The sequence below is a fragment of the Vanellus vanellus genome, assembly GCF_965231255.1.
Source record: "Vanellus vanellus genome assembly, chromosome: 16".
Lineage (NCBI taxonomy): Eukaryota > Metazoa > Chordata > Aves > Charadriiformes > Charadriidae > Vanellus > Vanellus vanellus.
Window position 1 is genome coordinate 1,970,235 of NC_138921.1, and position 22,519 is coordinate 1,992,753.

At 49.1% G+C, this 22,519-nt stretch overlaps 1 protein-coding gene across 5 annotated transcripts; it reads left to right on the forward strand.

Moving 5' to 3' along the window:
• Nucleotides 1-229: 229 nt before the first annotated feature.
• On the forward strand, nt 230-18,340 carry LOC309678609 (acyl-CoA dehydrogenase family member 11-like). 5 transcript variants are annotated; one of them, XM_082491694.1, is made up of 15 exons: nt 231-632; nt 4,088-4,320; nt 4,962-5,061; nt 5,977-6,094; nt 6,905-7,047; nt 7,150-7,299; nt 7,843-7,937; nt 8,214-8,313; nt 9,835-9,975; nt 10,767-10,859; nt 11,277-11,384; nt 16,541-16,712; nt 16,960-17,026; nt 17,814-17,950; nt 18,033-18,340. In XM_082491694.1, the coding sequence occupies exons 1-14, from the start codon at nt 333-335 to the stop codon at nt 17,938-17,940; spliced, it is 1,947 nt and encodes a 648-aa protein (XP_082347820.1). In that variant the 5' UTR covers nt 231-332; the 3' UTR covers nt 17,941-17,950; nt 18,033-18,340. The 5 variants fall into 5 exon arrangements, with proteins under 5 accessions (XP_082347818.1, XP_082347820.1, XP_082347821.1 ...); XM_082491695.1 differs by having other exon boundaries at nt 18,205-18,340; XM_082491693.1 differs by having other exon boundaries at nt 17,814-18,340.
• The last annotated feature ends 4,179 nt before the right edge of the window (nt 18,341-22,519 follow it).

Genomic DNA, 22,519 nt, shown 5'->3' on the forward strand with positions numbered 1-22,519 from the left:
CAAGCTCCCCCAGTACTGGAAATGTCGGTCTGGCTGGTTACGATGGTTTGCCTGACTGGTAGGGGAAGACACAGTGTTTTCCGAGCCCTTGTGTTTTTCCAGGCCGTTTTTTGATCTCTTTCCAAAGACCTTTTCCCTAGTTCAGTTGACAACAGCTGCTGGAAAGCTCCTCCCCGAGGGAGGAGAGAAGACAGCATTGATTTTTTTTTTTTTTTTTTTTCAAGAATAACTTCACAACATTAGAACAAAACGGGATTGGTGCTGCTGTCAACCAAGGAAGGGTCTGGAGGTGAGAGCCGTTGGCGTGACACACTAAAGGGCTTTGCGGGATCATGTTTACCTGTCGCCTGCCTTGGTGGAGATCCAGTGCTACCTGCAAGCCGTGGCAGTCGGGTCGCTTTCTGCCCCGCGTCTGGGAGAGGTGCCAACCGCCGAGTGGCAAAGGGATCAACACAACCGCGGGGCAGGGGCAACAGGTCGGCGCGCAGGAGAAACACGTATTAGAAGATCTGGAAATGCCTCTTGCAAGGAGAGAAACTGAGACCCTCTTCCAAGAGCAGCCCGAGACTGGGAACCAGTATCTGGAAGATGCTTTGCTTCAGAGTTACCTGAAAACGCACCTTCCTCCCAAGGTCTGGTGTGCATCTTTGTCTTTCTGTGTGTACACACTCCAATTCTGGCTAGGTCACTCTTTTAAGACTGTGAATTGAACATTTCTCTGAGCCCTTTTGTGCCTTCAGGCGTTTAACTGGGGGGAATTTATCTGTGTTCTTAAAACTTGTTTTCTTTGAATCAGTGCAGGGTTGAAAAATACTGCCAGGACATAAACAGAAATAGAAAGGGCTTGGTAGACCCCTGGGTGTTGCAACACGATTGTTGTTTTGGGATTGTCAGCTGGGCATTTGTTGTCTGGTCATCCAGAGTAAGAAATTTCACAAAAAGGGAAAAAACTAAGGTGCTTCCAAATTCTGCTGTGCTTTTCCACTTCTTTCCACCTGGGAAAGAGGGGCTTTTAAGGAAATTCCTTTCCAAAGGAGCGGGGCTGCTCTCAGCTGAGCAGTCATGAGGATGCAAAGGCCCTTTGGGGTTTGCTTGTTCTCAGCACGGGTTGTTGGCTTTTCTGGGTTGATTTTCAGACGGGCAAGGCTCTGTACGGACGCAGGGGTGCAGAGAGGTGGGGTAAGACCCTGAGCTGTGCGTCTCTGTTCCATGAGGTCCAGTCCTACAGCAACCCCTGGGAGGAGGCAGCTCATCTCATTGTCCTCTGCTGTCACCCCAAGGACCTCAACTGTTTCCCACTTTTCAAGGACCGGGTCTCGTGGAGCAGAGTGTGACCTCTCTCCCCAAGTTATTCTAGCAGAAGCAATGCAATGACCTATAAAGTCACTGGGTGAGCAGAGGGGCAGAACCTGGCTTTTGGTGATGCTCTTCCCGCCACTGCTTGCTCTCCAGGTCTGTGAAGCCTTGCAGACATGGGGTAGTAAGAGCGTGGTTGCTTTTGTCACCGCCATCCCAAAAGATGGGAATGAAGCCTCCCTAAACACCACTGTGGCCTTGCTGCCAGAAGAGAAGATGGGGGAGAAGGCATCCATGAAGACCTTGCTCCTAATCTGCACCTTTGGAAGAAGCACAATTCAGATCTCTGGAAGAATAAAAAGATCAGTGGTGTCTTTCACCAAGGCTGAGCGCTGCTCCCCACTCCTTCCCAAAAGAGACAAAGCGGCTGCGAAATCTACCAGAGAATCAGCAGCATCTCCCTTACGTTTCTGTGCTTGGTCCCAGCGGGGCAGTGTTGCCTCACCGCTGAAAGGGAGAGCCCAGTCTGCTGGCTGCTTCAGGCAGCACCCGCTTGTCTGCAGCCCGAGAGCTGGCTCTCCATATGAACACCTTCCTCTCCAGGAGAGCAGCAGCAGATGAAGCTGTGTGTGTCCCACTGAAGTGGACACCATGCTGGAGGTTCATTCCTGTTGTACTATTCACCCCGTGTTCAGTGGTGAACACAAAGATTTTCCTGGAATGGGGCAAAAGGTTTCTTTGTTTGAAGGTGATTTCTGCAGAGAACACAGAAGAAAGCACCTGTTTTTTCTGGGCACCATTGTGGAGAGGTATCTGTTGGTCTTTGATCCCCCCGAAAATATGTCCTTTAATATAAAGGACCATCTGTTTGCACTCTTAATGTGCAATAATTTGCACATTTCCAATAGATTCATCCGTGGAGAATCAAAGGACTTATTAGGGTGAATGAGACCACCCGGCAGATACTGCTGGGTTGCGACTTCAGCCCTGCCCCTGATGGTTTACAGCTGCCCCCTCCATCGCTTGGTGTATCTTTTTTGGAGCGTGCAGGCTGATGTCTGTTACATTCAGCAGTCAGAAACGTAGGAGCTCTGATTTTGTTCTTTTACCTTGGAAATAAACACGTTCACTTGGGCACACACGGTGGTTTGTAAGGCTGCCTGTGGTCAGGGCATGAGCTCACAGCTAAGCAGTTGGGGTTTGGGGTTGTTTTTTTTAGAAAATGTGGGTGAGGTGAAGGGACTGTTGTAGTTTGGGTTCGCTGTAGCGTGCTGACCAAGAGACGCGTTTGCTAAACTAATGTTCTGCCCACAAAAACCTACCAGCTAAACAGTTCAAAGGTTCTTGTGCTTCCAGGATCAGCAAAGTTCATGAACCTTGGATTCTTAGGTGATGCTTCTAAAAAAACCTTCAAATGGTTGTCACGATACGATAAGCATTGGAGGCGTACACCCATCCCAGCTGAGCTCCACCTAGAGCAAACAGGAGTGAGCTGTACCGCTTGACAGGGCTCTCGTGCACGTTTTTGGCTTGTTTTGTGATTTTTAACGCCATTTCACCGTTCACCTGAAGGAAAAGTGTCTGGTTTGAGGATGGAGACTTCCAGAGTAGTAACTGGACAGTGTGTGTTGGATCTTCGTTACACACGCTGAACGGCAGAGCGATGAAAGAATCAATCATACGGGAGGTAGTTTAATGAAAAGTCAATACAGGGCGAAGCAGGGAAAGGAAGAAGCAGTGTTTGTATTTCACCTACAGCAAATTAATGTGTTTTATAATTGCACCATTTTGGGTACAGCAACTACAGCATTCACCTCCATGATTGGTGTATCGAGGAGGAAATGAGCATCTCTCGAGGGGGCAGAGAACAGCAAAAAATATTCCTCTGATGAGAGATCAGATACTTCTGTGACCCCCATTACAGTCTTGGATGTATTTATGCTAACGAGGGTCCAACAGTGCTAGAGGTTGGCTCAACCTGGCCTAACTTTAATCATCTATAAGTGAGGTTATTTAATTCTAGGCAACTTCCCTCAGCTTTGGCCACTGACAGTGAAGAGCGGTTGCGGAAGACAATTCCTGTCACCTTAAAATAGGTATCTAAGAGGGCTGGAATGAATCACTCCTCTGCGGGTGCTGGTCTCTTTCCATTAAGTATGGACAGACTACTCTATCCAAGTCAGCCAAGCCTGGCCGAAACGAGGGCATGTGAGTCCTTATGCAGGGCCCTTCAGGGAGCTGGATGAAGGGTGGAAATTTGAATCTAGACACCCTGGGTGCCAGGCTTAAATGATTTCTCCATCCCTCCTTTTCTAATCTGATAGGTGGGTAACTACTGAGCCCAGTGGAAGTTTTCCTGTACAGATGAAAGCTTTCTGGTTTTGGCAGCTCTTCCCCTGGCATTCTCCTCCAGCAGTAAATCACAGAGTAGCTGAGGTTGGAAGGACCTCTGGAGATCGTCTTGTCCAACCGCCCCTGCTCATGTGCATCTGTGTCATTCTCAGCCCTGATATAAAAGCTCTTCTGTCTTCTGTAAAGTCCAGAGATCCTGCCAGAAGTAACTTGAAAAAATGATTTGGGGGGAAAATAAAAGTGACAGCTGAGCACAGCTGTGCCAGCAGAGGCCAGGAGACAAGCTGTCCTGCTGCATTACAGAATGCATGGAAGGGCCAAGTGGCAAGAGACCACGAGCAGCACAGGACAATATGGTCAGTCCTTTACCTCTCCAGCTAGGACCGAGGCTCTTTGCCTTCCAGGGACGTGCTGAAGTGCTCTTCTTGTTGCTTCACAGGTACTGGAGGAGGTGAATCAGGACCTGGAGAGATTTGGAAACCGTCTGCAAACCAAGATCAGACCTTTAGGATGGGAATGCGAGTTGAACCCCCCTGTGTTTCGGCAGTATGATGCCTGGGGACAGCGGGTGGATCAGATTGTCACCTGCTCAGCCTGGAGGAAGATGAAAGAGATTTCAGCAGAAGAGGGGCTCATCGCTGAGGCCTATGAGAGAAGATACTCCAACTGGAGGTAACTGGGGGAGAATGGGAATGACTGGGTGCCTTGCTGATTATTCTTAGCAGGGTATACTCAGCATCACGTAGGACTGAATTTCTTGTTGTATAATGGGTAACAGATGATACATGGACAAAAGCACACCTACTGCTGTACTGAACAGCAGTGTCTGTCCGCTGTAATGTTCCACATCGGCAATGATAAGCCGTAACTAATGGCCTACAGTTGATCATAATATTCTTTGATGTCACCTTCCTGATGCTGGGGCCTGGCAGTTCCCTGCGCTGCTCCAGCTTTACAAGCATTAGTTGTAACACAGCTAAAGATCTGGGATTTTACTTGCAGTTTCATTGTATTCCAGCCTCTGGAGATAGACCCACGTTTCTTATTTTTAAAAAACTGCACTTAATGTGCACCAGCTGGCAAGCAATGCCTTCCATCCAGCCTTGCTCTGGCAGTCCCTCTGGGACTGAGAAACTCCGCTGCTCCTCTTCTCTCTTCCTGGCTGAAACAGTTTTTGCCCTCTCAGAAATGAGCAGTCCGATTCTCACCTGTTTCTGCTGTATTTTCTTCCTCTCTTCCTAGTCAAGATGTTTTATCCTCCTGCTGTTGAACTGCTGCATAACCTGTCTGTTTTCACTCTCGTTCTTTCCTAGCCGTCTGCATCAGGCTGTCAAACTCTACTTATTTTCAAGCTGCTCTGGAGGTTTCAACTGTCCACTGGCCATGACTGATGGGGCGGCCAAAGTTATTGAGGTATGAGCTCAGCTGGCCTCTGAGGGCACAGCCCACGTCCTGGCAGCACTGGGTAGAGACTGGAGCACTGGCCAAGGATGGAAGAGAGCTCATCTGCCATCTGGCTCTGGGCACGGCCCTTCCTCATTCTGTGACTCAGCTCTGTCTCCCACTGCCTTTCTCCTTTAGTTGTAAAGTCTTTGTGCCCAGGCTAGCTTTGATGTTTACGTACAACACTGTGTACAATAAGGCCTTTGCTGCACATGAAACCTGTGGCACTGCAGGTGGTTGGGAAGGTGTCCCATATGTTTTTACTAGGTGATATAGTTTGTTTTCCTGTGTAGTGGCAGATATATTGGGCCAGATCCATACCTGATGTAAATTAACCAAGCTAGCAAGACTTTCCCAATCGGAACATTTGGCTCTGCATCTTAGTGACACCCTTTGCACTATGTCAGTGGCTATGTAGGATGCAGAGAAAAGCTAGCCCTTGAGTAGCTAGCCCTGGGCATTTTAATTCAATAAAAATTTAAGAAGCTGAAGGCAGTTACCTCTTTCCTGCAGCAATTTGGGTGCTGGTGACATCCAGCGTATATAAACGTATGTTGATACCGTGGCACATGAGCTGTTTTGAAAGCTCTCTGTCCAGATGTCTAGCGGTGCAGAAATCCGAGGGGTGTGAGGATGCTCAGCACTCTCCTTTGCAACGCAAGCCTGCGCCTTCTGTCTGCACGGTGCTCCAGCAGCCGTGGGGGAGCTGGGCAGTTTCACAGACTCTCAGCAGTACGTGCAGACGCACTGCAGCGCAGAATACTCGGTGCCCCGCTCGCCTGCTCGTCCTGAGCATAGGAGGCACCAGTGGTAGTTAAGGCAACTGTCTTAATTTCATCTACTGTGTTATGATCATCTTTGTTTCTTTTCCCTCTCCCGAAACAGTCACTAGGTATTCCTGGATCTCTGAAAAATGCTTTTGACCATCTGACATCCCGTGACCCCAAGAAGTTCTGGACCTCTGGCCAGTGGATGACAGAGCGCAGAGGAGGTTCTGATGTTGGTATGTGTTCGGAGGTGGGAAGTAGCTGCAGCAGCAGCTAGATGTGTTAGTGAAAACTGAGAAGATGAAGGATGTGGGGAACTTACAAAGCCAGGTAGCTGGTTTAGGAAACCTCTCCATAGCTCTGCTTTTTAACCAACAAAAGCCCAACTTCTGTCCACTGATGCGTGCAGTACGCACAGGCAGGTACAGAGCTGTGTTCCTTGCACAGATAACACGTGGATGTCTAGCTCTATAATCTAAACCTTGAGCAAGACAGTCAGACCCATCCCAAGTGGGACTGAGAAAGCATTCTTGCCCTTCAGCTTTTATTCCTTGACTAATGTTAGTAATAGTGTGATGGGCCAGGAAATCTCCAAACTCCACGGCGGAGACAACTCCATCCGATGAAGCTACAGTTGGTTTCCTGGTGGAAGAAGTGAAAGGGGCAGCTGTGGAGTGAAAGCTACAGGGTTGTGCATCATTGCAGGACTCCTGATTCTGTACCCCCACAAGACTGTGGTAGCTTCTAAAGAAATGGAGGCATTGGATTATACACTGTGGTGCATTCAGGTTACAAAGCGCTGCCATTACCAGCTGGTAGTCTGGAGCAATTGCTGGAAAGGCTCGCAGTTAAACAGAGCATATTTCCTTTCTAGTACTTAACGCTGGCTGCATTTCTTATCCAGGGTCAATGAAAAAGATTAGCAGCTAATCCATACTCCCTCTTGATAGCAAGAGGTGACTTAAAAGAGCTGCTGCTTAAACCGAAAATCAGCATTGATTGATACATAAGTTCCTATAAAGCTAAGATGATCTCCTTTCCTGCAGCTAACGGCACCGAGACAGTGGCCAGAAAGCAGCCAGATGGTACATATCGTCTCTATGGTTTTAAATGGTTTACATCAGCTGCCGATTCTGATATGACGTTAACCCTGGCCAGGATAGCGGATGCTGAAGGACATGTAAAACAGGTCTGTTTGATGGTGGAACCCGGTGAAGGAGCAGGGACGTTCTTTTTCTTCCATGTTTCACTGTAATCAGATCATCTTTGCATGTCTTTTCAATGGCCCCAGGGTTCCAGCGGCCTGTCCCTGTTCTTTGTGAAGGTACGAGATGAGGAGGGGAAGCTGAACAGCATCCAAGTGCAAAGGCTGAAAGACAAGTTGGGCACGCGGCAGATGGCAACAGCAGAGCTATGGCTCAATGGAGCTAAAGCAGAGCTAGTACGTAAGGTTTCACCTTCCTCTTGGGGCTGGGCTGGCACGGCACAGCAGACCACTCATGGAGGGGTTTGGCAGTGGTACCAACTGAAGTTCCTCTCTTCCACCTCTGTGGCTGTTCACAGAACGCTTCCCCAACAGGGCAGTGTGTGGGACAGAGCTGAGAAGAGCTCAGGAAAAGACAGGAGGAAAGATTAAAAGAAAAAAAAAAGTCATTTTAGGCTGATCATTTCCCTAATTCAGTTGCATTGGCCCAGCTGAGGGACAGTTCTGTGTGGCATGCAGGTAGGAACAAGCAGCAGGGACCAGAACTGATCCTGCTGACACGGTCTCCAAAGCCACCTCTCCGGTCATGCCACAGACTTGGCTAAAATGAGACAGCCATATTTTAAAGCAAGTAGATCTGTGTGGTGCCTGAGGACAGACGGAGACGGAGTGGACAGCTTCTATCTATTTGTTTGTTGACACTAATTTCACCTGGCTATATGTCAGCTTCCAAGGCTGTGCGAGAGGCTTACATCAGCCTTTGTTCCTTGATGCTTTCAGATCTCTGCAGAGGGTCGGGGAGTGGCCTCCATCTCCAACATGCTGAACATAACTCGGATCCACAATGTCATTGGTGCAGTGGCTTCCATGAGAAGGTGAAGGCAGCATGGATCCCCCCCAGAGCTGAAGGAGCAGCTTATCAGGACAAGGGGATTTTGCAATGCTCAGCATTGCAGCCAATTGACATCTAATGCCTTTGCAGGCACAGGTCTGGAAGCCAGCAGCGCTGGAGGAGGTTGGCCTGTGAGCGGGTGACCTAGGCTGGTGTGCTATAGCTGAGCAGGGTTCTTCCAGTGGGGGTGGGCGGAAGGGAAATCTCAGCAGTGGAAAGCTGCTGGTCTAACTGCTTTCCCTGGCTCTATTCTCTCTAGGATGATCAGTCTGAGCAGGGAGTACGCCCGTAGGCGGGTTGCCTTTGGGAAGCTCCTCAAGGACCATCCCCTACACATGCAGACAATAGCCCGGATGGAGGTAAGGCTTTTGGGAGCCAAGCTGAATTTGTTGGCAAGGAAAGAGGGCAGAGGTCCTCAGCTGCTAATGAGCACAGCCAGCCTGCCTCTCTGTGCAACAGTCAGGTCTAGAAGGCTGTTCCTGCTACAGTGAGATGTATGCAACAGGGGAATTGCCATATTCTAGTGGGATTTGATCTAACAATGGACCTAACTTCTCTGCTGGACTTCAGGTTATCCTAAACAACAATTACCTGGGAGCTATTGTGAGAGGAGTGCCAAAGTTCATGCATGTTATGATATATCATACTATGATATGCCACGGCCTCAGAAGTGGGTCATTAGCGTCAGAGACCGAGCATGACACCACAGTCTCCTGTGCAGTTCATGCAGTTAACAAACTCTTGTCCAAGACTGATACAGACTCATCCAACTTCCCTGGTAGCTCATGCACCAGGAGATGCGCTGTTCCCACTGTTCCCAGCAGGCTTGAACAATTCCTGAGGAGTCACCATGCACTTTAGCTCCTGAGACAAGTGTGTCTTCACTTTGTACCTGTGCAGTACTCATCACCACAAGACAATGAGCTCGAGTACAGCCTCTAGATGTGAATGTTGTCTAATGCAATAACAGACGATGGAGGAGAGAGCAGTATGAATTGGCCCTCTGGCTCTGGGCTTTGGGAGGAATTCCATGTGTGGGCCTTCGCTCACTGCGGAATGTTTCACAGCTTTGCCACAGTGCTGAGCTGTAGCAGCTCGCTAAATTCACAGGACACCCCTACTGAAACTCCAAAGAGAAGGCACACAGTTCTCCTCTCACCCATCCAGGCACTACTTCTTTTTGTAAGTGGTGTAGCACCAACACTTGCCCTTGGGCTGCAATAGATTCATGCTCATTTTTAAAATGGTATTTAAAAATCCTCTTGCAAGGTGGAAGAGAGGGAAAGCGGTTAACATCTGCCAAACATAACTTAAAGCTCCAGCATCTCTTAGTGACTGGCCAGAACTCCACCTCTGAAAGAAAGGCCAGACCCTATATAGTCCCACAGCACATTGTTATGAACAGGGGCTACAGAGTGCCATAGCCTGATGCTTCCCGAATCACAACTTGCCAGGCAAGCGAGTTGCTCAGCAAGAGACCTTGCAGATCCTGGTGCTCAGAGGTTGACCATCAGATGTACAGTCTCGTGTCCCTTATCCTTGGAAAGGATGTGGATTTGTGACCTGGATGCCTGATAGGAGCTTTGATAAGGCTCCGAGAAGGCCTGATGAAATGGCCTTGCCCCTTTCCTCATACTAGATTGTGCTGTCCAAGAGAGGCAGCTGAGGACTACCTTTAATATTTCATGCTTTGTGCCTTGGCTGGTCAGTGGTCTTTGTCTCTGAAATTGTGGGTCTGTATGGGCGGGGGTGGCATTTTGCCCAGGTCCGAGTATTGCATGTGCCTTCGAGATAGCCTCATGGCACCTCAGCAGACAAGCCTGGAATCGGCCCGAGTCAAAGACCCTCGCCAGTGAAGCTCCCCACTTCTCTGCTTGCAGGTGCAGACGCGAGGGGCGTTTCTTTTGCTTATGGAGATCGTTCGGCTGCTTGGACTTGCGGAAACCAACATGGCAAGTGAGCAAGACCAGCTTCTCTTGAGGCTGCTGATACCAGTCGCCAAACTGTACACTGGGAAGCAGGTATGGAACAACCAGTTTGATTAGCTGGGAGCGGGGCTGTGTGGCATGTCAGCAACCACAGAGCTGGAAAGAGGAGTGATTAACAAAGGGCAGCAATAGCAGGGGATACTGGCAGTGACCTCGAGCTTCAGGGCCTGCAGCAATTATTGACTGCACCGAGGCTGGAGTTTGTGGGTAGGAGACTTGTCCCTTTGCTCTCAAGGCCACAGATTAGCCGTGCGATCAGAACAGACAGAGCCAGCACTGTCTGTGAAATACTCCGCATGCCACAGTGGAATGCTGCTGAGGCTGCTCCAAGACCAAGGTGGGGCATGGAGCTATGGGGAATATCTTTCTCCTAGTTATGAATAAATAGAAGAGCGGGTGTTAATAGCTTAGCATTAGCCCTAACTTCAAAGGTCTGTCCCTCTTCTGATTGCCCTCAGCTTAAACATAGTGAAGCTCACACGCCATAAGCAAGGAGAAGGTAAAGATTCTCCTGGACCAGAGACACGTACTCCCATGTACCAAGTGAACCATGGGTTTATCCTTACCTAAATAAGACTGTATTGAGACAGACTCTCCCTGGATCTCCTCCCAAGGTCTGACTGCTCCTGCAGGTGCTCTCTCAGCGTTACTCAGTCTTCATTCCCCAGACTGCTCCTCCTGCATATAATGAGCAACCTGCCTCAGCAAATCAGTGGGATCCAGTCAGTCCCATCCCAGCAGGAACTGCTGTGTGATGTTAGAGGGTTCTGGCTGCTCTTTCCCCTTGTGCAATGGGGATCATGTCGGCTCTCTGCATTTTGCAGGCTTCTGCTGTTGCTGTTGAGGCAATAGAGAGTTTTGGAGGACAAGGTTACATGGAGGACACAGGCTTGCCAGTCATACTCCGCGATACTCTGGTAAGAAAGCAGCAGGAGAAGCAGAAGCAGCTCCTGTGTGTCACCTAGTCCCCTGCACAGTACTCCATGGCTGCCTACTAAAGACAAACTCAAAGAAAAACACAGTCCTCCCCAGACTCGCTCCAGGCATGGCAGCTCTTTCCTAGTTGCCTTGCTGCTGAGCCCAGTCATCACCAGGGAGGGGACGTGATGTGTTCCTGGTGCTGGGGTTGTCTCCTAGCTCAGTAGTGGGGCTGGGCTCCTGGCTCCCATTTCTACTGCTCCTTTCCACTTGTGGTGAGTCAAAACATCTCTGGACATTTCCTTGATATCCCTTAGCTCTGTCCCACATCTTTGTATCCTCACGTTCCCCTTTCTTTATTGCAGTCGCTCCAAAAGGCCTCTTCATGCTCTTCCACAGTCTCTTCTACCCCACAGGTGCTGTCCATATGGGAGGGAACAACAAATATCCTCTCACTTGATGTCCTGCGATCCCTCAGCAAAAGTCAAGGACAGGTCATGGCTGTGTTCTACTCCACAGTGCAGGTGAGCCCACATCAGAAGCACCAGTCAGCCTGCTTTGCCCACCTTGGCAAAATCTTATTTGGTGTTTATGCTTCAAGCTGAGACTGGTAAGAAATACGGCCAAATTGAAAGCTTTCAAAGTATTCGGAAGGTGTCTCACAATTCTGCTCTTTAAATAGCACTTACAAAAGTAGAACGCAGGCAGTGCTTGTTTTGGGATCCTTGTGTGCTGCAAAAAAAAATGCAGATACTTTCATCTCAGCAGTGAAGAGTTTTGCATTGTCAGAGTTCCTCATGACAGGTACCAATATTTTTAATGTGAGAGTCACCTTCCTGAGTCCAAAATAATTCTGTGGTTTTGTTTCTTACCTGGAAAAACACCACAAGACTGCTGAATATTAAACGTTCACTAGGGCTACCTACTGCATTATGACTTTCTATTTTTATTCCTTCTGAAAAGATAGAAAGAGCTGAAGGAATTCCATTGCTGCCTCTTCAGATTTGCCGTTCTCTGGCTTTACCTACAGGCTGCTCTTTTAAAGTTGCTCGGATGACAGGCAGTCACAGAGAGTTCAAAGCAGCTCAGAATTTCATGAAGGTAAATGAGCATCAGCTGGCTTGATACATCCCGTAAAGGCAGACAGGAACCAGCCTGAAAGGACGATCAGCATATCAGAGGGTATTGTCTCAGAGATTAGACTATTAACCCAGATGGAACAATGCAGATTACATTAGCCCAGATACAGTGAGGGAATCCTGGGCATCTGGAGTTGCTGGTGTTGACTATGCGTAGCTTTCCCTTTCTCATCCAGACCCCCTGAGAAGGGAAAGGTCTGGCCCACAGCACTCCCTGCAGCATTGACCTCAAACCACACCAGTAAGAGCCTGACTCCTTCTCACCAGCGGCTGCAGTTGACAACTTCTGCTATGTTTCAAACCCCCAACTCAGCTGGGTTCTGTACAGAGCACCTCTCTGACCTCCAGAGATGAGTGTCTTTTTACCATCCTCTCAGACAACTTTTGATGAAGGAAAAATACCTCAAACAATTTGACTACCAAACAAGAAACCCAAATCTGCTCATAAGTGGGACGGAGCGCACCTGCTAATTAAAAAGCCAGTTGGTCCAGCTGTTGATAAGAAGCAGCAGCATCTGATACTGAAGGTAATGGAGTGGAGAAGAAAAGGAGCGGGTGGTAGGCTCTAAATATAATGTGAAAATAAGCCGGCCTCCACAGTCTTACACTCAACGCTAATTTAAATGAATACCCCACAAAGGTGCCACACTGCAGTCCTCGGAGCACCTCAGGGGCGTAGTTGAGAGGGCCCCTCCAGCTTCTTAACAACTGAATCATCAGAGAAGCATTAAAGAACAGAGCAACGTGATTCAGAGCAGGCACTCGCACAGCAGTAACACCAAGTATTGAGATTTATTAATTAACAAGCTCATCATTGCTCTCGCACTCCCACAAATCACTCTGTATATGAGACAGGAGGGTCAAAAGCAAGCACGGACTTGAAAGGTCTCCACATTCCGGTAAGTGCCACAGCATTTGCTGTTCCTGCCACGCTGAGGCTGCCTCCCTGTCTGGGGAGTGCGGCAATGGAGTGGCTGGAGAGCTGGGAGAACAATGTTGATGCACTGATTCTGGATGTAATAGCTCGTACTTGGCAAATTTCACCTGGACGTGTCAGAAAACTTTTCCCTTACGCCTTCAGCAGCCAGGCAGTGGCAAGGCAGACTGGGAGCTATTTCTGCAGAGTGCCTCTGCAGCATTGGGCAGGAACGTGCTGAGATTCTTCTACACCAGAATCAGGGTTTCACTCACAGCTGATAAACAACCTCTTTTTGACCTCCACGTGTCCAATTTTTTTTGGTCTCTGGGAGTCTGGCTCATTTCGAAACATCCTTCCCATTCCTGTCTAGTAAGGAAATCATTTAGCCCTCCATAAAGGGATTTTTACTGCTCCAATCCATTTCCTTTTTATTGATGCGCACAAAACTCGTACAATTGATTTTATGTTTGTCCATCACGGTTCTCCATGTGCAGGATTTGTGCCCGATGGCAGGCTGCTGTGGAGAAAGCAGCATTCGTACTTTGTACAGCGTAGCACTTGGTTCTCTGAAGGTCATATCTCAGGGTAACTTCCCCCCTGGCCCCATTGCCACCTATTTTTGCTTTTATCCTGTGTCAGTCGCCTCTGCTGACGGTGGGATACCTGCCCCTGATGGTGCTGCGCTCTAGGAGCAGGAACCCAATGTCGTAATTATCCTCAGGAAAAGGGAAATACAGAGAACTGCCTCATCCTTGCACAAGGTGGTTATGAGAAGCTGAATTTACACAGGCAAGTGTGTTACAGACCACCCTGTTGAGAAGTAATTAGTCCGCAGAGTCTCAGGAGAACACATGGCGAGAAGAGCAAGTGTGAGAGACAGTCCTGGATTCCAGCGCAGCCGTGCGGGGACTTCAGGTGGATTCTGCACCGGGGCAGTCATTCCATGTTATACTAAAAATTTATTAGCTGGAATTTTGAGCCAGAGCGTTGGGTCTACTTTAGAATTCAATTACCATCTGAAAACTGACTCTAAAATAGCACCGGGGAATTATTTGATTATTGCATTTTAGTCACTTCAGATGAAATTTGGTCACATGGCAGTACAGGGGTGTTTCCGAACGCCAGTCCTGCAAGCGCCTTGCGGAGCTCAGAATCAACTTGCGCAGCAAGAATGACTGCATAGGGCTGAAACTCTTAGCTGTAAATCGGATGTACAATCTAAGACGGTGTTTTCAGGTCCTTTTCAGACTATAACCACAATTTTAACACGGCAGGAAATAAATCTAGGTTATTAAAGTGAGACTACATGTTTGCTTGAAGCATTAATATGAGACTTGTGCTTCTAGCCCTGTTTTGGATGTTCTTCCTGTTGCTGTATTTTTAAATGCTCATGGTTAATCTTTTAAGTAAAAAACATTCAGACAATATTGCTTGGTAGCTCGTGAGAGCAAACAAATGAGTGGCATCCTACAATTCCTCAGTAAAAACCAAAGGAATCAGAAAATCCCGGAGCTCTAAAGCTTTTTTGCTCTCTGATAATTTCAGCCAGACAAGCAGCGTGCAGCTGGCAGAGCGGTGCCGCCTGCGTGTGCCTCCCCTCGGTTACACCCTGTGGGGACTGGAGCAGATGAACATGCAGGAGAGAAAACAGGAGCTGCTTCTGCCTCGAGCACCCTCCCCGAAGCAGCTCTCCAGCCTCTCGCTCTCAAACGCAGGGGAGGACGTGGAAAAACCCAGCTTGATCTTTCAGAAGATGCAGTGCTTTTGGTTGGGAAAAGAATGAGTGTAACGTGAGAAAAAAATAGAAGTGTAAATTATCGGAGAGCAAAGAGAATACAATGGCTATTTTTTCCCCCAAGGTTAAAATGATGCTTTTATATTCCTGGTCCGTACTGCCCAGGTTTTTAAGCCTTAAAAAGCAAGGCAGCGTAGGACGTAGCCGTTCGTACCCCAGCCACGAGCAGCAGGGTGCGGACAGAAGCGCGTGTGTCGTCTCTGTGCTTGGCCTGCGTGATGCTGGCTTCCGCCCAAGCTGCTGGGAATATGTTTGTGCCTTTGGGGTCTTTGATCCTTGTTAGCAACGAGCACCGAGCAACTTTTAAAATATCTTATTAGCATTCTGTGGGCTTGGAGGGTTCTTTGGACTTTATCTTGGCACTAGACCTGACCGCTTTCATGATGATGTTTTTGTATTTGTACAGCATACGCTGGGAGTATTTATGTGCCGCTTTGCCTAGAGCACAGAATAGCAGCCATTGAGGATTGTGTTTTTCTTGTATTAATAGTCAGAAAGCACAGGGCAGCGGTTAGGCAGAAGGTGTCACGCACAGCCGTACTGCAGAACACAAAGCTGGGTTCAGCTTGTGCAGTCGGAGTCCTGCTGTGCAAATAAGCTGTATTTTCACGTACTGGCAAGAGGAACTGCATGATCATTTAAGCGCTGAAAGCCTCAAAAACATAAAAAATTAGTTCTGCGCAGCAGATACTTGCAGGCTTTCGCTTCATAAATAACCTGCAAATGAGACTAATTAACGACAAGCACCTCCTACCACCTGCTATGCTACTTAAATATGTAACGGTTCCTTTTTTTGCGGTTCTGCCCAAGGTAATCCTTTAGTTCTACTGCCGAGAGTTGGATTTGGGTAATGTAAAGCCGTTACGGTGGCACAGGAGGCTGCAGTGATGGAGGCAGGGCCAGCCCTGAACACCGGCAGTGCCGGGGGCGGCCGAGCTGTCCTGGCCTGCTTTGCTGCAGCAAAGCCCGGCTGCAAGAGCTGCGGGGAGGGGGATGATGCGGGGTCTGGAGGTCGATGCCGGCTGCGTGGGTGAGAGCTGGCTGCTTCCCCACCCGTGTGACTTCAGGGGGACCGTGATGTCACCCCAGCCAGGCAGCTCCAGGCAGAATGCACGTTCCTCTCGTTCGATCCCTCGTAAGAGGGAATGATGTGGGAAAGACAGATGCATTCAGGCAGTGGCATCCAGGCAGCTATGGGTGTGCTGTGACAAAAGAGCAATGATTTTAGACTCTTGGCAGAGTATCACTTGTGCTTTCATAAGATATTCGGGACACTGGAGAGGCCAGCAGCAAGGCTGAACTGGGGAGAGCTTTTAGGTGCCGTTAAATGCCTGACGTCCATCAGAAAAGAGCCACTCTGGTCCTGGAGCCTTTCCCACTGACATGACCTGTGGAGAAAAGTTCCTTTAAATCTGAATTTTCCTGCCTGGACAGAGCTCTAGGATCTTAACGTCAGTGAAAATATAAAAATGGTAGAGATCACATATAATTAGAAGCTGATACAGGTATGGAATTAGAGAGAACTAGGGATGTGATGTGGTCCCCACCTGCAGCTGGAAAGCCAGCACGGAAACAGCAACGTGCTGGGTCTGGCTGATGGGAATTCTCCATCCTGAAGGCAAGGCTGCGAGTTTCCTTTGGGCGACGTCCCCTTTCCTGCTGCTGCGCGGTGCTCTGGCCGCTCCACCTACAGCAGCGCAAGTTTCAGCCACCTTGATTTAAGCTTTTTGTTAGTAGTTGCTGGGCGTTCTCAGGATTTCACCAGCCCCGTTTCCTTGCAGAAGGTAAACACGCCATAATTTTTCCTGTGATTGTTTTCCTTTGCAGAAAAAACTGGAGCTGGCTTCGAGCACTGCGAAACTGGAAGCTGCCGTGAAGCAAACGCAGGATGCCATCAGCAGTCTCGCACGGTTCATGCAAGCAGCTGGTTCAAAGGGAGCGCTGACCATGGAGCTTGCAGCAAGAGACTTCTCCTACACCCTTGCAAGGATCTATACAGGTAGCAGGGAAGAGAAACGCGATGGATTTCAGGCCAGGAAAGGGCTAGGAACCAGCCCTAGAACGGCCCAGTTTTACACCTTCTGGGTCAAGGGTGGAGTTTTACAGAAAGCCAGGTCCCCACCTTCTTTCCAACTGAGGCAGCTCAGCCTGGCAAATGCGGCTGAGAATAACCACCCCCCACTTTCCACGAGCCCTTGCTGTTTTGCCTAGAGCCCAGAAGACTGATGTCTCCTACTCTTCCACAGGGGCTCTTTTAGTTGAACACGCAGCTCGGCCTGACGCCTCCTCCACAGACATCTCTGCTGCTCAAAGGTAAGCAAAAACCTCTTCTAGCCCTAACCGGATTAGATCATAGAATCATCTAGGTTGGAAGGGACCTTGAAGATCATCAAGTCCAACCATCAACCTGACACTGCCAAGTCCACCACTAAACCATGTCCCTCAGCACCACATCTATCCGGCTTTTAAATACCTCCAGGGATGGTGACTCCACCACTTCCCTGGGCAGCCTGTTCTAGTGTTTGACAGCCCTTTCCGGGAAGACATTTTTCCCAATATCAATCCTAAATCTCCCCTGGTGTAACTAGAGGCTGTTTCCTCCTGTCCTATCGCTTGTTCCTAGTGAGGTCAATCCCCACCTCTCTACATCCTCCTTTCAGGGAGCTGTAGAAAGCGAGAAGGTCTCCCCTCAGCCTCCTTTTCTCCAGGCTGAACACCACCAGTTCCCTCAGCCACTCCTCACCAGACCTGTGCTCCAGACCCCTCACCAGCTCCATTGCCCTTCTCTGGACACGCTCTGGCCCCTCAATGTCTTTTGTGTCATGAGGGGCCCAAAACTGATTTCTTGTGCAATGCAGCAGGTTTTGCTCTGCCTCTCTGAGCGATCGGACACCCAGCCATGGCGAGACCCAAAATTTGTATCATCATAGATGGAGACAAACAACGTTTCTGGGTTGGCTGCTGTCACCATCACGGCTTTTCCCTCCCTCAGGGAATCTCCCTTCGGACAGCGATGAGGGAGATCCAAACTGGGCAGACCTCAAGTTGAAATCTGTCTGGGTAACGGGGCTGGGACAAACCGTTTGCATTCTCTGTTCAGGTGGTGCAACCAGGAGCTGTGCCCTGTGGCCACGGAGCTGCGCAACAGCAGCTACGAGGCTGAGGAAGCGCTCATGGACAGTGCGCTGGTGTACGAGGGCAGCCCTGCCTCTGGCAGCAGGCTCTGACCCGCCAGAGGTAACTGGGAAATCCGGGGGAAACAGAAGGTGGGTTGCAATCCAAAAAAATTCCCACGTCCTCAGAGATCCATGAATTACAGGTGTGGTGGGGACATTCCACCAGGGACCTGACCTAATCCTTATGGAGTTACACACAACTGCACCACCCGCTCCTGCCTGAGATCCACTGCTTTTGCGCTGCATCACTGGCTAACGCAGACGCAGTCACCGAGATTCAGTCTGAGCTGCTGAAATGTTCTTACTGTGTTTTAGGCAAAGACTGAACGATCACATGCAGAGAATGACTTGAAGCAGCAGCTCTCCAAGTGCCGGCGGGTGGTTTTTTTAAAGAAAAGCAAGCGAAATCAAACTGAAAATGATCGGAAGCTGATTAAATATGGAAAAACTACCAGTTTTCCCTGTTCACCTTCTTGCTTTCCAATGCTATGCGCACTCTTCCACCCTGGCAGGTCCCAGGGCTGGGGTTTTCTTCCAGGGCGGCCTCTCCTCCCACGGTGGCTGTGAGGACGGTACATCCCTTCGTACAAACAAGCTCCACGGGAAGTGCTGCGCTGGGCACAGCACCCCCCAGCTCAGCGGCTGATCTCGGCAACTCGTTGGGTAAAACAAAGGCTTTGGAACCCAAAGTTTCCATCTTCCTGGTCTTCCCTAGCCAAGGCTATCCTTAAGCGAGGTAGTCAGGGGGCACTGCGTAGTCTAGCTGGTGCTTTTGATGTTTCCTTCTATGTTCTACCCTGCCTCAAACAAACTTTGGTTTTATTTTAAATTAACCTGGAGTGGAGGCTTTACCTTCACGCGTATCATTGGGCGCCTCGTCCCCGCTGAAGCTGCTAACTCAGCCCCACAGGCAGCCGAGACAGCTGTGAGAAAAACGTTCTCCACCTGCATTTGGAACTCGGGGTGCAGTAACGTGGTATTTGTGGCTCCATAAATGGTCAGCGGCAACAGCAACGCTGCTGTGCAGAGCTGTAACGGCTACGGGGAGGAGGCAATTTCAATTACATCACTCAAATTCCATCAAAACTCTACAAGCTGGTCCCAAAATTAAAGATAAGAAAAATTAAGAAAATTAATGTTAAGAAAAGAAAGGTTTTCTTATTCTCTGTGATCTCCTGGAAGCTAATTCATTCCCTGCGCGTGCGCCCCAAGGATTCTACAATTCATACTGACAGAAATCCTGACGTAAGTTTGAGATTGCGATCCAGCGATCCTCCACCAAAGCAAACACCTAAATATTGATTGTGTGCTCCTCTTTGCGCTCGGCCCGTCAATCTGCCTGCTTGGTATTACCCTGGTGACTTAAAAGTTTTTTAATTAAAAAGTTGTTAATAACAGAAGAAAAACAATAATACAACAAGGACAGATGGAATATGTAACTGGGTTTAGCCAGACCCAGCACCCAGGGGTTTTCCGCTGCAGCATTTCTCCGTGTCCATTATATGCGCTTATAGGTGAATAAATAATATTTGGGTTTGAAAAATCTCTTACATCACTGTAGTAGTTTGGTGTTGAAGGTCTTACAGGTGCCAGAGCAGAGCAACCTGTCGCGTTGTGCACAAATCAGGAGAATGACAAAGCGAGAGAACAACGCGTGGCTCTAACCTAAACGATGACGGCAGCAGAGCCGACTGCCAGGTCTGCCCGTGGAAGGGTCCGAGGGCAGGCGATGGATACAGCACAGAACCAAAGTCATCGCATTTACCCGCTGTTACAATTGTTTGCAGAGCTGCTGATAAACCATCGGGATCCTCCGTTCTCACTACGCGCCGGTCTCCAAAGCACGGGGCTTTGGCAAGCAGCGGCGGCTTCCGCACTCACTGCCCGGCTGGGATCTCACAGCACCGCTTCCTATGTTATTTTACATGTTTTTCAACGCTCAAATTCCTTTTTCCTAATATACATGAGCTATAATTTGCCTAAAAATAAGCCCCATAAACTGGGAGCCCTGCAAATGCACCGGTACAGAAAACACAAGGGACTGTAAAATTGTCACCGTGTAGGAAAATGACAAATTTATTAAGGTCTAAATATTCACTCTGAGGCTACAGCAAAATAAATGCTGTTACAAACAAATAAGCACTAGGGTCTAACACTTTGTACTGCTGCTAAACAGCTCTCTGCTCTCATAGGTTCGCATGTTTTAAAACATTTAAGTGTTCTTGAAGTAATTAATCAAGAATCAGATGTCATTTTAATACAAATTCCACCAAAAAAAAAAAAAAAGTACAATCAAATGCACCACCTGTTGCCACTGCAAGGTAAAAATCATTTAACAACGTAACTATGGGAAACCGGTTTAAAAAACATATTTGTTAAATAGTAAGATAAAACTTTAGCAGCATTTTAAAAATTTGAAAGTCCGAAGAATATGGTAACCTTAAATCCCAAAATGCAACAATCCCAGCTCCGATGCCGGTATTACGCGGGTGAAACGGAGGGATGAGAATTTGTTATTCCCTTGCCCAGGACCCGGCACATGTGCATGGCGTGGGGACAGTCGGACAGACAGACGCTCCTACAGACGTGGCTGCATTAAAAGGTTACGCTTCTCCTTCTGCATCCTCGCTCTAATGCTGACGGATTCCCTCTTTTGATAAAAAACTGAGCTGAATTGTTAAAAAAGAAAACTCCCCGCTGCCTGCGCAGCGCTGCCCTGCCCGCAGCAGCTCTGGCTGGGATGGCACCGTGCTGCCCCGGGAGAGTCGCTGCTCTGTCTTTCAGAGGAAAAACCACCCGGAGTGAACTCAGCCACCGGCAGCGCAGACTGCAGCGCCGCACCAGCAGAGCCCGCATCGCTCGCGCTCCTCACTCCGCTCAAAAAGATCCGACATTGCCGCTTTTGGTTTTTAATCAAGGAAGGTAATTCCATGGAACTCCCGAGCTGGTTCCCAGTGCTGCCGGTGATGGAATCCAGCCGAGGGCAGCTCTATGTAAAACCTGACCCGAGCAAAGGTCAGAGCGCCGGCCTTTGCTCAGCACCATCTGAGCTTCTGCCGCCAGCACAGCCCAGCAAACCACCGTCTTCTGACTGACCCTGGACACGGTTTTCCCAAAACCTCGCGCTGAGCAATTCAGGATCTATTACAGGGACAATTATGGAACAACAATCAAATCCCTGCACAACCCCGTCTGTTCAATCCGCTCAGCTTTCCTGCCCGGGGCTTTCCTTGCCCTTTGCAGCTTCAAAACCTCTCCCAGCACGGGCTGCGTCCCGCACCGACAGCCCTTCCCGGGCAGCAGAGTGGTTCCCAACACCTCCTCCCCCTTCACCGCCAAAGAGCCCTTTGGTTTCCCATCCTACACGCTGCTGCCACCGGACCTCACCCGTACAATCACGCTGTGATCAACTGTCTGCTGCTGAGCGACTCCTGTGCCAACTCCACCGGCACGGAGAGGCTGAGCTTGCTGCTGTCCTACCCGGGGACAAGAGGACCCTTCGCTTCTCAAAGATTGTCTTGTTCCTCAGCCGCTAATACCATGTGCGAGACTCCCGAGAAGCCGTACAAATCGCCTTCGCGTAAGGAGATTGTTTTACAGCACGTACGACAGCGCTAAAGCTGCAGACTGCGATAGCAGCTCTGCTCTCCTTTCGGGCTCTCACGGTGTTTGAGAGCTGTAACAAGAGGAAAGGACGTTCGTTAGGAAGAACTGATCACCGGGAAATGAGCTTCTACACAATGTCAGCTGTGTGCTCCTCCAGCAGAGCTGCCCCCGACGGGACACACAGTAACGGTGGCATCACACCAGGCGGGAGTTAAAAATGTCTCCAACTCCCTCCGACAACAGCAGAGACGACCAGCGGGGTTTTGTTCCGCGTTCCCAAAGCGGAGAATGTCCAAAAAATGCGGTGCGCGGTGCCGGCGTGCACGGAACGCCTACAGCTGCCGCGCTGCAGAGTAATGAGTTACTGAAAAAGCACTTAGAAGTAACTCAAGTATGAAAGGAGCTATATAAAATCAAATTCTGGTGTATAATTGAAAACCCGCTGTTCCTTCGCACATTCTTAATAGTGCAAAACATTATATATGCTTTTCTTTTTTATTCGTGAAGCTGTAAATACCACCGCCAGCTGCAATCACAGCTCTGCCCAGAATCTGCAGTTTTATTTGATTAAATAAATACCGTGAGATTGTAAAGCAATCGTGCACAACGTCTTGTGATTAGAACAGGCCCGTCCCAAAATAACTCACAGTTTGCTCAAGGAGCTCTTCAGTCCCCCTGAGAATTCGGGGCTAAATCCTCTCCCTCGACTTCAAATATGTAAGAAAAGAAATAACTGTCGGAGTAGGAGCCTGCGTGAGGGGAGCGCGTGCAGCCAAGCGGCTAAACGAGCGGGCGGTCCGAGGAAAATGAGAATAATCGGACCCTTGTGCAGGAGGAAACTTTTGCAGGACAAACAGCAGTTGAGTTTTCCACCTTCTGGGAAAAGATTAAAAGAGACTAAACCTGAGTGAGTTCGGTTTGTTCCCAAAGAGCCGCAGCTCCACCATCCAGCATTGAGAATAAGGCAGAAAGTGTGCAAACGAGAACCCAGCTCTGATCTCCCCGTCCCGCTGCCACCGCGGCG